This window comes from Salvelinus fontinalis, chromosome 27 (assembly GCF_029448725.1).
Source record: "Salvelinus fontinalis isolate EN_2023a chromosome 27, ASM2944872v1, whole genome shotgun sequence".
Classification (NCBI taxonomy): Eukaryota; Metazoa; Chordata; class Actinopteri; order Salmoniformes; family Salmonidae; genus Salvelinus; species Salvelinus fontinalis.
In genome coordinates, this window is record NC_074691.1 from 3,216,869 (window position 1) to 3,230,804 (window position 13,936).

At 43.2% G+C, this 13,936-nt stretch overlaps 1 protein-coding gene across 5 annotated transcripts in view; it reads left to right on the forward strand.

Moving 5' to 3' along the window:
- Positions 1-13,936, forward strand: part of LOC129824875 (small conductance calcium-activated potassium channel protein 3-like) — a 58,592-nt gene that overhangs the window by 26,110 nt on the left and 18,546 nt on the right. For all 5 annotated transcript variants that reach the window (XM_055884411.1, XM_055884410.1, XM_055884414.1 and 2 more), the window contains exon 3: positions 13,517-13,612. In XM_055884411.1, coding sequence (XP_055740386.1) covers positions 13,517-13,612 — 96 coding nt within the window. The remainder of the gene's footprint in view (positions 1-13,516; positions 13,613-13,936) is intronic.

Consider the following 13,936-nt stretch of genomic DNA (forward strand, 5'->3'; position numbering starts at 1 on the left):
ATGGTATGGGATAGGTTTTGTTAGAAAAAAGTGCATATTTCAGGTATATGGCATAGTTTACAATTGCACCCACCATCACAAATGGACTAGAATAATTACAATGAGCAACGTGTTTACCTAACTACTAATCATCAAACATTTCGTAAAAATACACAGCATACACGAATCGAAAGACACAGATCCTGTGAATACAGACAATATTTCAGATTTTCTAAGTGTCTTACAGCGAAAACACAATAAATCGTTATATTAGCTTAGCACATAGCAATTAGCAGCCCAGCATTGATTCTAGCCAAAGTGAGCGATAAAAGTCAACATCGCCAAAAGATATTAATTTTTTCACTAACCTTCTCAGAATTCTTCCGATGACACTCCTGTAACATCACATTACAACATGCATATACAGTTTGATCGAAAATGTTTATATTTAGCCACCAAAATCATGGTTAGACAATGTGAAATGTAGACAAGCTGGTAAAGAAAACGTCCTTGCGCCACTTAGACAGTGATCTACTCTTATACATAAATACTCATAAACGTGACTAAAAAATATAGGGTGGACAGGGATTGATAGACAATTTAATTCTTAATACAATTGCGTTATTACATTTTTTAATTTATCCTTACTTTTCAATACAGTTTGCGCCAAGCGAAGCTACGTCAAAAAACATGGCGTCCTAAGCCACTAAAATGTTTCGACAGAAACACGATTTATCATAATAAAAATGTCCTACCTTGAGCTGTTCTTCCATCAGTATCTTGGGCAAAGGATCCTTTCTTGGGAGAAATCGTCTTTTGGTGGAAAGCTGTCCTCTTGCCATGTGGAAATGTCAACTACGTTCGGGATGAACTGAAAAGCGTTCCCAACTTTTCACATCGTTGCAAAAATAAATGTCCCAAAATCGCACTAAACGGATATAAATTGCTATAAAACGCTTTACATTAACTACTTTGTGATGTTTGTAACTCCTATAACGAGTGAAAAGATGACCGGAGAAATATAACAGGCTAAACTAACGCTTGGAACAGGAGAGGGTCGGTGTCTTCCACGCGCGTTACGCAGCAAGAAAAGACTTGCTAGCTAAAGGTTTTTTTCATTTGTAGGGCCTGTGAACGAGCAATCGAGCCCGTTGGAATCGTCATCACGTAAAGGCATCCAGGGGAAGACGTAAGAAGTGTCCGTATAGTCATAGCAACGACAGTGCCCGTTTAAATGACTTCAGAAAAGTGGCCAACGTTTCTCAAATCTGACTCCATGTCAGGGAAATTGCTGTAGAATGGGCTCTGTTCCACTTAGAGACAAAATTTCAACTCCTATAGAAACTATAGACTGTTTTCTATCCAATAATAATAATAATATGCATATTGTACGATCAAGGATTTTGTGGGAAGCCGTTTAAAAAATTAGCCACATTAGCATAAATAGTCTAAACAGCGCCCCCATCCCCAACAGGTTAACAAAGTTAACAATTTTCACTGTAGTGTCCAAAATGCCTTTCAAGCTGTCAGGCATTCCTTTGGCAGCCAGAGCCTCTCAGTGGATACTGCAGTGTACCCAAGTGGCGTCGGGAGCAACTACTTGCACGCACATTACCACTCCACTATGTCTCCCTGTCATGGCTTTTGCTCCATCAGTACAGATACCAACACATCTTGACCCCCAAAGTCCATTTGATGTCAGAAATGTGTCCAGTACTTTAAAAAATATATTCTCCTGATGTTCTGGTTTCCAGTGGTTTGCAGAAAAGGATGTTTTCCTTAATTGACCTCCCATAAACAAAACGGACATATACCAGGAGCTATGCCAGGCCCGCCACGTCTGTTGACTCATCCAGCTGTAACACATAGAATTCACTGGCTTGTATGCGAAGCAGTAATTGTATTAAAACATCTCCTGCCATGTCCCTGATGCGTCGTGAAACGGTGTTGTTTGATGAAGACATTGTCTGTATAGTTTTTTTGGCCTTTTCCCCCAGCATTGTCCCAACCATATCTGCGGCAGCAGGAAGAATTAAGACCTCCACAATAGTATGGGGCTTGCCTGTCCTAGCCACTCAGTAGCTCACCATATAAGACGCTTCTTGCCCCTTCTTATTTATGGTATCTGTTGCTTTTATACATGTCTTACTACTCGAAAGTCATCTTAATTCTCGCAAAAAAAAACTCCCATGCCTTATTTTTCAAATTGACATGTTTTGTTTCTAAATGTCTGAGTGAAGGTTTCATCGAGTTGTGAGATAGTACTTTTGCACATATAACACACTGTGGCTGAGGAAAGGCACGACTCACAATATATGTGAACCCCAAATCAATGTAGTTCTCATCAAATTTGCGCCTTTTGATGGTCCAACGTCCATGTCTGTTGTTCGGTGCTTTCCCGGGTAAGGGGGCAGTAGCTCTTTGGCTGCATCAGATTCACAACTGTCAGTGTCCATGCTAGCTGGGCTAACAACAAATGTAGAATTACTGATGCTAGCATTGGATGTGCTCGTGGAAGCAGAACAACTTGTGTCGTCAACAGGCGCAGGTGTAGTACTGCTGGTAGTAGCAGTACTACCAGTAGAGCTGGTATGTGTCTCTATGGACACGGTCCTTACTTTTTTTAACCATTTATCAATTTTCGAGCAAACGGAATTAGCAGCAGCTACATTTGGCAACATACAGACCGTTAGTGGAATTCCCTCGATAGAGTAACAGTTGATTTGATTGGTTGTTAATTATTTGACTAGGCTACCTGTATTTGACATTGGGTTGTTATTTTGTTGAACACTAGATGGTTTAATTTTATTTTTGGCAGTGAAACGAGACTGCTCAGAAAAATACCTTACCCAAATGTATAGCCCCATTGGAAAATATAAATGGACTGTTTGAAAATGTGAATTACATGTTTATTTGGCGTACCCCCGACGGCATTGCGCGTACCCCAGTTTGGGAATACCTGCACTAGTGTATACACCAGTGTTGTAGTACTCAAGTCCAGTCTCGAGACCACATATTGAGTGTCTCGGTCTTGTCTTGGCCTCGGATACATTTTGACTCAGTCTTGACTCGGTGTAGGACAATGAGGACTTGTCATTTCTTCCTGAGACCAGCTGAGACCAGTGGGGTAAAAAAATAATAATTAACAGTCCCTTTTCAGTCAGCGCATAAAACCGATTTGCCAGGCCAGATACCCACACTCCTTTCATGACACATTTATATCTTTTAACCTATTAAAATCTGAACTTTCTACTTTACTCGTAGCATTACTGTCCTTTACTTTTGTTGAAACCTCAAACTTTGTCGAGACTGAGGGAAATTGTTTGATAGTCGTGCAGTCGCTTTGGGGCGACCGGGTATTTTTTGGTCTTTTTATCTATTAATTAGAGACCATGGTTAGTAATCATTTGTAGAGTGGCTCGCTCTTTGCCCTCAGAATGCATTTTGTCACCATTCTGAATGGCTAATGAGTCAATATGTTCTACTGAACTATTGACACATAAATACATTTTGAGCTCTCATTATGGTGGCGATCTGACAAAATCACAATCATAGTCTTGAATTGGTTTCACATTGTTCTGGTCTCGTTCTTAACTCAGCCTTGCCCCCATCACCTCCATTCTGGTCTCATTCTTAACTCAGCCTTGCCCCCATCACCTCCATTCTGGTCTCGTTCTTAACTCAGCCTTGCCCCCATCACCTCCATTCGGGTCTCGTTCTTAACTCAGCCTTGCCCCCATCACCTCCATTCTGGTCTCGTTCTTAACTCAGCCTTGCCCCCATCACCTCCATTCTGGTCTCGTTCTTAACTCAGCCTTGCCCCCATCACCTCCATTCCGGTCTCGGTCTTGACTCAGACTTGATTTGCTCCGGTCTTGGTCTTGACTCTGTCTCGCTTTAGGTGGTCTCTAACACAACACTGGTATACACCCTTGTGTTATACTAGGGAAATTGTGTTTCCATAGTTAGGGCTGACAGTGAAGACTTGTGAAAAGCACAACCGACAACCTCTGCATAATCTAAACAGTTGCTTTCTGAGAATGTGTTAAAATTCACAGTTAGCCATTGTTATGTAAACGACAGGTGAAAAGTACCAGTGGCCTGGCTTTGGCCCCAAGTCAGAGCACGGCCACTAGAGCCATGGCCCAGTGAGACACAGGTACTGGCCAGCGTAGATGGAAACAGAAAGCTCTGAGCCTTTTGGGTTAAACACTGGTGATTCCTGTCTGGAAATGTCCCATGTGTGTGGTGGTAGGTTCCTCTATGTGTACATGGTGTCGTTATGCGTTATCATTTTTAAGCCACGGCTGCACCTATTTGTGTGTGTTTGCTTTCGTGGGACTCTTTGTGTCTGTCGGTGCTGACTGTGCTGGTGTACTTGTGTGAGTGTGTAATTGGGTATATAGAGGTGTAATGACGTGTATCGGTGTGTAATCGAGTGTGTGTATCTGTCACTGTGTAATTGAGTATGTGTTTATCGATGTGTAATTGAGTGTGTGTGTCTGTGTGTGTGTCTGTCTGTGTGTCTGTGTGTTGTTGAGTTAACACAACTCTTCTGTCTGGTGTCTGTTTCCCTGGAGACTGATTGCAGCAAAGCATCGTTCTGACAGGGAGACACACACACACACGTACACACGCGCGCACGTACACACGTACACACGCACACACGCACACGCACACGCACACACACACACACACACACACACACACACACACACACACACACACACACACACACACACACACACACCAATGAATAGAGCATTCAACAATGTGGGACAGCAGAGTTAGAAAGGATATTTTTATTTAATTGTTTTATTTTACCTTTATTTAACTAGGCAAGTCAGTTAAGAACAAATTCTTATTTTCAATGATGGTCTAGGAACAGGGGGTTAACTGCCTTGTTCAGGGGCAGAACGACAGATTTTTACCTTGTCAGCTTGTGGATTGGATCTTGCAACCTTCCGGTTACTAGTCCAACGCTCTAACCACTAGGCTACCTGTTGCCCCATTGTGTGTGTGTGTGTGTGTGTGTGTGTGTGTGTGTGTGTGTGTGTGTGTGTGTGTGTGTGTGTGTGTGTGTGTGTGTGTGTGTGTGTGTGTGTGTGTGTGTGTGTGTGTCAACTCAAATCAAATGTTATTGGTCACATACAAATGGTTAGCAGATGTTATTGCGAGTGTAGGGAAATGCTTGTGCTTCTAGTTCCGACAGTGCAATGTAATAAGAATATATACATATAAATATATGGAACAACAACAATAGAGCGGCATAGGCAAGATGCAATAGATGGTATAAAATACAGTATATACATATGAGATGAGTGAGGCAAGATATGTAAACATCATTATTAAAGTGGCATTACTAAAGTGACTAGTGATCCATTTATTAAAGTGGCCAATGATTTCAAGTCTGTATGTAGGGAGCAGCTTCTCTGTGTTAGTGATGGCTATTTAACAGTCTGATGGCCTTGAGATAGAAGCTGTTTTTCAGTCTCTCGGTCCCAGCTTTGATGCACCTGTACTGACCACGCCTTCTGGATGGTAGCGGGGTGAACAGGCAGTGGCTCAGGTAGTCGTTGTCCTTTGATCTTTTTGGCCTTCCTGTGACATCGGGTGCTGTAGGTGTCATGGAGGGCAGGTAGTTTGCCCCTGGTGATGCGTTGTGCAGACCGCACCACCCTCTGGATTGCTTTGCGGTTGTGGGTGGTGCAGTTGCCGTATAAAGCTGTGATGCAGCCCGTCAGGATGCTCTCAATTGTGCATCTGTAAAAGTTTGTGAGGGTTTTAGGTGACAAGCCAAATTTCCGTGATGTGTACGCAGAGGAACTTAAAACTTTCCACCTTCTCCCATGCCGTCCCGTCGATGTGGATAGGGTGTGTGTGTGTGTGTGTGTGTGTGTGTGTGTGTGTGTGTCATGGCTAGTGCTGTGGGACCAGTCTACAGGGGGAATCCTCTCTGCAGCCCCTTCTGTATGTTGATATGGGTTGGCTCCCCTGTAGCTGAGGGGGTTGGGGGGCCCTTGGCTGTGCAACTCAGTGCCTCGCTGTGTCTGTGTGTGTGTGGCTGTGTGTCTGTGTGTGTGTCTGTTTGATGATTGAACTGATGGAGCTCAAAATGCTCTTTATATCTGCATGGCGTCCACCCAGCCTTCGATCAATACCTGCAAATCACACACACAGTACACACACACACACACACACACACACACACACACACACACACACACACACACACACACACACACACACACACACACACACACACACACACACACAGATGAGACTAAATAGTTGTTCATTGAAATGGAACTGTTTGATTTGAATAAATCAAATCGTCCACTGACTGTGTGAGAGGAGAGAGAAGGGAGAGAGGGGAGGGAAAGAGAAGGGAGCGAGGGAAGAGGGGAGGGAAAGAAAGAGGAGAGAGGGGAGATAAAGAGAGGGGAGAGAGGGGAGGGAAAGAGAGGGGAGGGAAAGAGAGGGGAGGGAAAGAGGTGAGAGAAAGGGAGGGAAAGAGAGGGGAGGGAGGGGAGGGAAAGAGAGGGGAGAGAAAGAGAGGGGGTGGGAAAAAGAGGGGAGGGAAAGAGAGGGGAGAGATGGGAGGGAAAGAGGGGGGAGAGATGGGAGGGAAAGAGAGGGGGTATGCTAATTTTGTATAGAGCAGAACCAACACACTATTAAATTTGTCAAAACAGGAATATTATCTTGTTAGAAATTAACAGAGAAAAATGTCCTCATGTGTGCTACCTATATCCCCCCAATACAATCCCCCAACGATGACAGCTTCTCCATCCTAGAAGGGGAGATCAACCATTTCCAGGCCCAGGGACATGTACTAGTCTGTGGTGACCTAAATGCCAGAACTGGACAAGAACCTGACACTCTCAGCACACAGGGGGACAAACACCTACCTGGAGGTGACAGTATTCCCTCCCAAATATGCCCCCCTAGACACAACTATGACAAAACAAGCAACAAAAACAGGTCACAACTCCTGAAGCTCTGTCGCATGCTGGGTCTCTACATAGTCAATGGTAGGCTTCGAAGAGACTCCTATGGTAGGTACACCTACAACTCATCCCTTGGCAGTAGTACTGTAGACTACTTTATAACTGACATCAACCCAGAGTCTCTCAGAGCGTTCACAGTCAGTCCACTGACACCCCTATCAGATCACAGCAAAATCACAGTCTACTTGAACAGAGCAGAACTCAATCACAAGGCATCAAAGCCAAAGGAACTGGACAATAATACGACAGGCTATAGATGGAAGGATAGTAGTGTAGAAACCTACTAAAAACAATTAGGCATCAACCAATTCAATCCCTTTTAGACAACTTCCTGGACAAAATATTTAACTGTAATAGTGAAGGTGTAAACTTAGCAGTAGAAAACCTAAACAGTACATTTGACCTCAGCTTCCCTATCAAATCTAAAAATGTCAAGCAGACAACCTAAGAAATTTAAAACAATGACAAATGGTTTGATGAAGAATGCAAAAACCTAAGAAAGAAATTGAGAAACCTATCCAACGAAAATCACAGAGACCCAGAAAACCTGAGCCTACGCCCTCACTATGGTGAATCACTAAAACAATACAGAAATACGGAAAAAGAAGGAACAGTAAGTCAGAAATCAGCTCAATGTAATTGTCACGCCCTGACCGTAGAGATCCTTTTTATGTCTCGATTTTGGTCGGTCAGGGCGTGAGTTTGGGTGGGCATTCAATGTCTGGTGTTCTATGTTGTCTATTTCTTTGTGTTTGGCCGTGTGTGGTTCTCAATCAGAGACAGCTGTCTATCGTTGTCTCTGATTGAGAACCATATTTAGGTAGCCTGTTTTCCCTGTTTTCCCAGTTGTGGGTGATTATTTTCTGTTTAGTGTTTTTCGTCACCTTACAGGACTGTTCGTTTGTCGTTTTTGTTGTTTTGTTCAGTGTTCAGTTGTTTATTAAAATAATGAACACTTACCACGCTGCACCTTGGTCCTCCTCTATTTCTCCCGACGACAAACGTTACAGAATCACCCACCAACAAAGGACCAAGAAGCGTGGGAACATGGACTCCTGGACATGGGAGGAAATTTTGGACAGCAAAGGACCATGGGCACAGCCGGGAGAGTATCGCCGTCCGAAAAATGAGCTGGAGGCAGCAAAAGCGGAGCGGCGACACTACAAGGAATTGGCGAAGTAACTGGCACGAGAGGCAGCCCCAGATTTTTTTTGGGGGGGGGGCACACGGGGAGATTGGCGGACTCAGGTAGGAGACCTGAGCCAACTCCCCGTGCTTTCCGTGGCGAGAGAGTGACTGGGCAGGCACCGTGTTATGCGGAGAACTGCACAGTGTCCCCATTCTATGTCTGGTGTTCTATGTTGTCTATTTCTTTGTGTTTGGCCTGGTGTGGTTCTCAATCAGAGACAGCTGTCTATCGTTGTCTCTGATTGAGAACCATATTTAGGTATCCTGTTTTCCCTGTTTTCCCAGTTGTGGGTGATTATTTTCTGTTTAGTGTTTTTCGTCACCTTACAGGACTGTTCGTTTGTCGTTTTTGTTATTTTGTTCAGTGTTCAGTTGTTTATTAAAATAATGAACACTTACCACGCTGCACCTTGGTCCTCCTCGCTTTCCAGACGATCATCCCTCAGCTCTGGCATATTCCAACAATATTTGGAACCAATGACTGGTCAAGCCAATCCACAAAAGTGGAGACAAATTTTATACCAATAACTACCGTGGGATATGTGTCAACAGCAACCTTGGGAAAATCCTCAGCATTATCATTAATGGCAGACAGCAGATTGATTCAGTGAAAACAATTTACTGAGCAAATGTCAAATTGGCTTTGTACCAAATTATCGTACGACAGACCACATATTCACCCTGCACAACCTAATTGACAAACAAACAAACCAAAACAAAGACAAAGTCTTCTCATGCTTTGTTATTTCCAAAAAGCTTTTGACTCAATTTGGCATGAGGGTCTGCTATACAAATTGATGGAAAGCGGTGTTGGGTGAAAAACATACATTATAAAATCCATGTACACAAACAACACACATTTCTTTCCACAGGGCCGTGGGGTGAGACAGGGATGCAGCTTGAGCCCCACCCTCTTCAACATATATATCAATGAATTGGCAAGGACACTAGAACAGTTTACAGCATCCGGCCTCACCCTACTAGAATCTGAAGTCAAATGTCTACTGTTTGCTGAAGATCTGGTGGTTCTTTCCCCAACCAAGGAGGGCCTACAAGCATCACCTAGATCTTCTGCACAGATTCTGTCAGACCTGGGCCCTGACAGTAAATCTCAGTAAGACAAAAATAATGGTGTTCCAAGAAAGGTCCAGTTGCCAGGACCACAAATACAAATTCCATCTAGACACTGTTGCCCTAGAGCACACAAAAAAACGATACCTACCTAAACATCAGCACCACAGGTAACTTCCACAAAGCTCTGAACGATCTGAGAGACAAGACAAGAAGGGCCTTTTACGCCATCAAAAGGCGTAATTTGGGGATTTGACATCCATATTACGATCTGGTAAAAAAATATTTGAATCAGTTATAGAACCCATTTCCCCTTATGGTTGTGAGGTCTGGGGTCCGCTCGCCAACCAATAATTGACAAAATGGGACAAAGACTAAATTGAGACTCTGCAAAAATATCCTCCATGTACAACGTAAAAAAAACAAATAATGCATGCAGAGCAGAATTAGGCCGATACCCACTAATGATCAAAATCCAGAAAAGAGCTGTTAAATTCTACAACCACCTAAAAGGAAGTGATTCCTAAACCTTCGATAACAAAGACCCAACAGAGCCTCAGGACAGCAACACAATTAGACGCAACCTAATCATGAGAAAACCAAAAAATTATTACTTAACAAAAAAACAGAGCAAAGTGAAATGCTATTTGGCCACAAACAGAATGTACACAGTGGTGGAAAACCTGACCACTGTGACTCACTCATAACTAAGGAAAGCTTTTACTATGTACAGACTCAGTGAGCATAGCCTTGCTTTTGAGAAAGGCCACCATAGGCAGACCTGGCTCTCAAGAGAAGACAGGCTATGTGCACAATGCTTTGCAAATTTATAAAACATACAAAACAGAAATAACTTATTTACATAAGTATTCAGACCTGATGTTTCCCATGCCAATAAAGCCCTTGCTTGAATCCACAACAAGATCTCATGGTTTGAATAATTTGACTTCAGATTCTGACGTATAGCCATGTTTCTCCAAACGTCAAATTTGGAAATGTTTTTGACAGCCTGGTTTGCTTCTCCTGCTGTGCATCGTCCTTCATTCATTCTGAATGGTTAAGTTATGGGTTAAGGATTAGGATAGGGTTAACACCCCAAAAATGAAAATGAGTACCTAGCATTGGGATTGAACATGCAACCCTCAGAGCCCGAGCTCAACGTGGCCCATAGTTGTGGGTTTTGAATGCATCTCTCTACGTCCTCAGGACATGGATGGACGTCCAATTTCGAAGTCAATCTTGTGTGACATTCCTGGAATCCAAACGTTCATGATGACATAGCAAGACATAATATTTTGTACCTTTCCCCTGGAAACAGAAAGATTAGATTTAACAGAGAGAATACAGAGAGAGGAAAAGAAGAGATGTAGAGAAAGAGAGAAAAGAGCAGGAGAGTGCTGTAGGTGAACCGACAGAAAGAAAGTGAGGAAAAACCAAACATTGTTAATTCTGTCTGAATGCACTGGACATAAACCACACCAGTGTGTGTGTGGGTGTGTATGTGTGTGTGGGTGTGTATGAGTGTGTGGGTGTGTATGTGTTGTTGTGTCTTTGACTATGCCGGATTAAGTGATATGACATGCTATTCTAAAAAATCCTTTCTCCGTAATTAATATTACCTGATTGAGCTAATCATGTAAATGTAATTAACTAGAAAGTCGGGGCACCACGAAACAATATTTATAGAGCTGTTATCTTCCGAATAAACCTTTAAATACCTAGTAATATTTTACATCAATAGCAGTCAATATTAATCGTCACCTTAATTCAGACTCTTCTGAAAGTTGTAAATTCTTGGTTATCTTCACGAACCCTGGCTAACAAGTTGAATCAGCAATACAAAATTGGGTTTAATTATTTATTTACTAAATACCTAACTAATCACACAGAATAACATATACACAGAATGAATCATACCTTGATTACAAATTACGTCATAAAGGAAAACATCCCTAGCGGACGGACCAGAAATGACAACTGGTTACACAAAAGAAAAGGGGGCTGGGTTTGAGTGAAAGAGAGGGAAGACTTGAGGAACAAAGGTAATAGCCATGCTATCGTAAATAAAGTATCTTATGCAATCTAAATTACCGCCCATTTGGAAAAGGAAAATGCAATAAATATTTACTCTGAGCTGCGCTTCGGTAGGTTGGTGGTAGATGGAAGGCCGTGTTGCCCAACCGAGTCCTTTGTCCTTTGAAGAATGTCTCTGGTGGTCAATTGAATACGTTGTAGTAACGTCGTTGTGTGGTAGACGGGATACTCTGTCTGTTCTTTCCTAGCCCACGTTTGCAGCTGCTGTTGCTAACTCAACGGCTAGGAGGTATCACTTCTGTAGTGAATAAGAGTTCAAAGTTCATACCATTCGCAACCAAAGCTCACGCTGAGGTTGGCTTAGTTCTGTAGTTACATGTTAGTCCTTTTAACGTATGGACCGTCGTCCTCACATCCTCGGAACAGGAGGTTACATTTTCGTCAAGGCTTTATATAGTGGAGCGAGAAGGGTGTGTTTGAAAAGTTTTATAACCCATATCTCTTCACAGGGGCGGGCCACTGATTGAGCAGAACCTTATGAAAACCCAAATGTCTCATTTGGAAGCTAAAATTACATTTCATGTCTTCACCAATAATTTTATATTCAAACATTTAAATTGAACAACAATTCCATGTGACTCTGATAACTACAATGTGCAGACTTTCCACTGTAGAGTTTATGTCATTCTATCATTGATGAGAATGTCTCAGAAGACAACCAAACTGACATCATATTCATTAAGTACCACCGCATATGTTCAATTGGTCGGATTACCAGAATATAGTTAATTTCCCCCCACCTTCTGATGTTCCCAGAATCTCTATGTTAACCAAAGGATTTTCAAATGTCACATCAGTAGGGTAGAGAGAGGAAAAAGGGGGGGAGAGGTATTTATGACTGTCATAAACCTACCCCCAGGCCAACATCATGCCAGTGTGTATATGTGTGTGGGTGTGGGTGTGTGTGTGTGTGTGGGTGTGTATGTGTGTGTGGGTGTGTATGTATGTGTGTGTGTGTGTGGTTGTGTATGTGTATGTTTATGTGGGTGTGAATGTGTGTGTGGGTGTGTATGCTGTTATATAAAGTCTGATATAGCCAATCCGCTTACAATTACAGGAAGAGGGAACATGCAAACGAGCTGGCCGTGGCCGTCGCTGTGGTTTAGCGAACCAGATGAGGAAATTAATCATGTAAATATGATTACAGCCATTAACACTACACACACACACACTACCGTAGGTGAAACACACTCCACACACAGACTAGAGTTAAAAACACTACTTATAACACAAGACTGTTTCCAACAGCCATGTAGTTAGAGACTGAAACATAGAACACAGACACTATCATTCACTCCTACCTCCTGGGCTGGTGCTTCGGCAAGGGCACACACACGCACGCACGCACGCACGCAGGCACGCAGGCACGCAGGCACGCAGACAGACAGACAGACAGACAGACAGACAGACGCACACACAGACAGACGCACAGACAGACAGACAGACGCACAGACAGACAGACAGACGCACAGACAGACAGACAGACGCACAGACAGACAGACAGACGCACACACAGACAGACAGACGCACACACAGACAGACAGACGCACACACAGACAGACAGACGCACACACAGACAGACGCACACTGCTCTCTAGGGATTCTCTCTCTTCCTCTATCTCTTCTTCTCTCCCCCACCTCTCTCTCTCTCTTCTCTCTTCTGACCTCTCTCTTTCTCTCTTCCAACCTCCCTCTCTCGCTCTTCTTCTCTCCCCCCACCTCTCCCTCTCTCTCTCTCTTCACTATCCCCACCTCCCCCTCTCTCTCCTTTCCTTTTCATAAATAGAAAAGCAGGGTAAACAAAGAAGAGAGAGGTGGATATATGTGAGGTAGATTGTGTGTGTGTGTGCGTGCGTGCGTGCGTGCATGTGTTATAGCTCTATTAAGCAGTGAGGTGAAAGGTTATGGTATGGATAGAGCTGGTATGAGGGCTATTGATTGGTACTAAGCAGCACATTGATCTGGAGCACACAAGTAGACAGAAAGATTTAAGGGCTGTCTGGGAATTGGATCTGCCTAGAGGTTATTGGCACTGATGGTATTGACAGTGTGTATGTGTATGTTCTCACTGGTCAGGGTGAGTGTGTATATTGACTGAAGTGTCTTAATGTCAACAAAAATGTGTGTGCGTGTAACAGTGTATGTTTTTAACACTGTGTGTTTTTTGTTCTCAGAGCTCCATGTACTCTCTGGCCTTGAAGTGTCTAATCAGCCTGTCTACAGTCATACTGCTGGGCCTCATCATAGCCTATCATGCACGAGAAGTCCAGGTAACACGCTCTCACACACACACCCACACACACTGTTACGTTCCTGTCCTTATTTCCTTTGTTTAGTCTTTGTTTAGTTGGTCAGGACGTGAGCTGGGTGGGCATTCTATGTTTTGTGTTTCTATGTTGGGTTTGTTGTTTGGCCTAATATGGTTCTCAATCAGAGGCAGGTGTTTGTCATTGTCTCTGATTGGGAACCATATTAAGGTAGCCTGTTTGCACTGTTGGTTTGTGGGTGATTGTTTTCTGTCTTTGTGTTCTGCACCAGATAGGACTGTTTTCGGTTTTCACATGTATTGTTTTGTAGCTTTTAGTGTTCGCGTT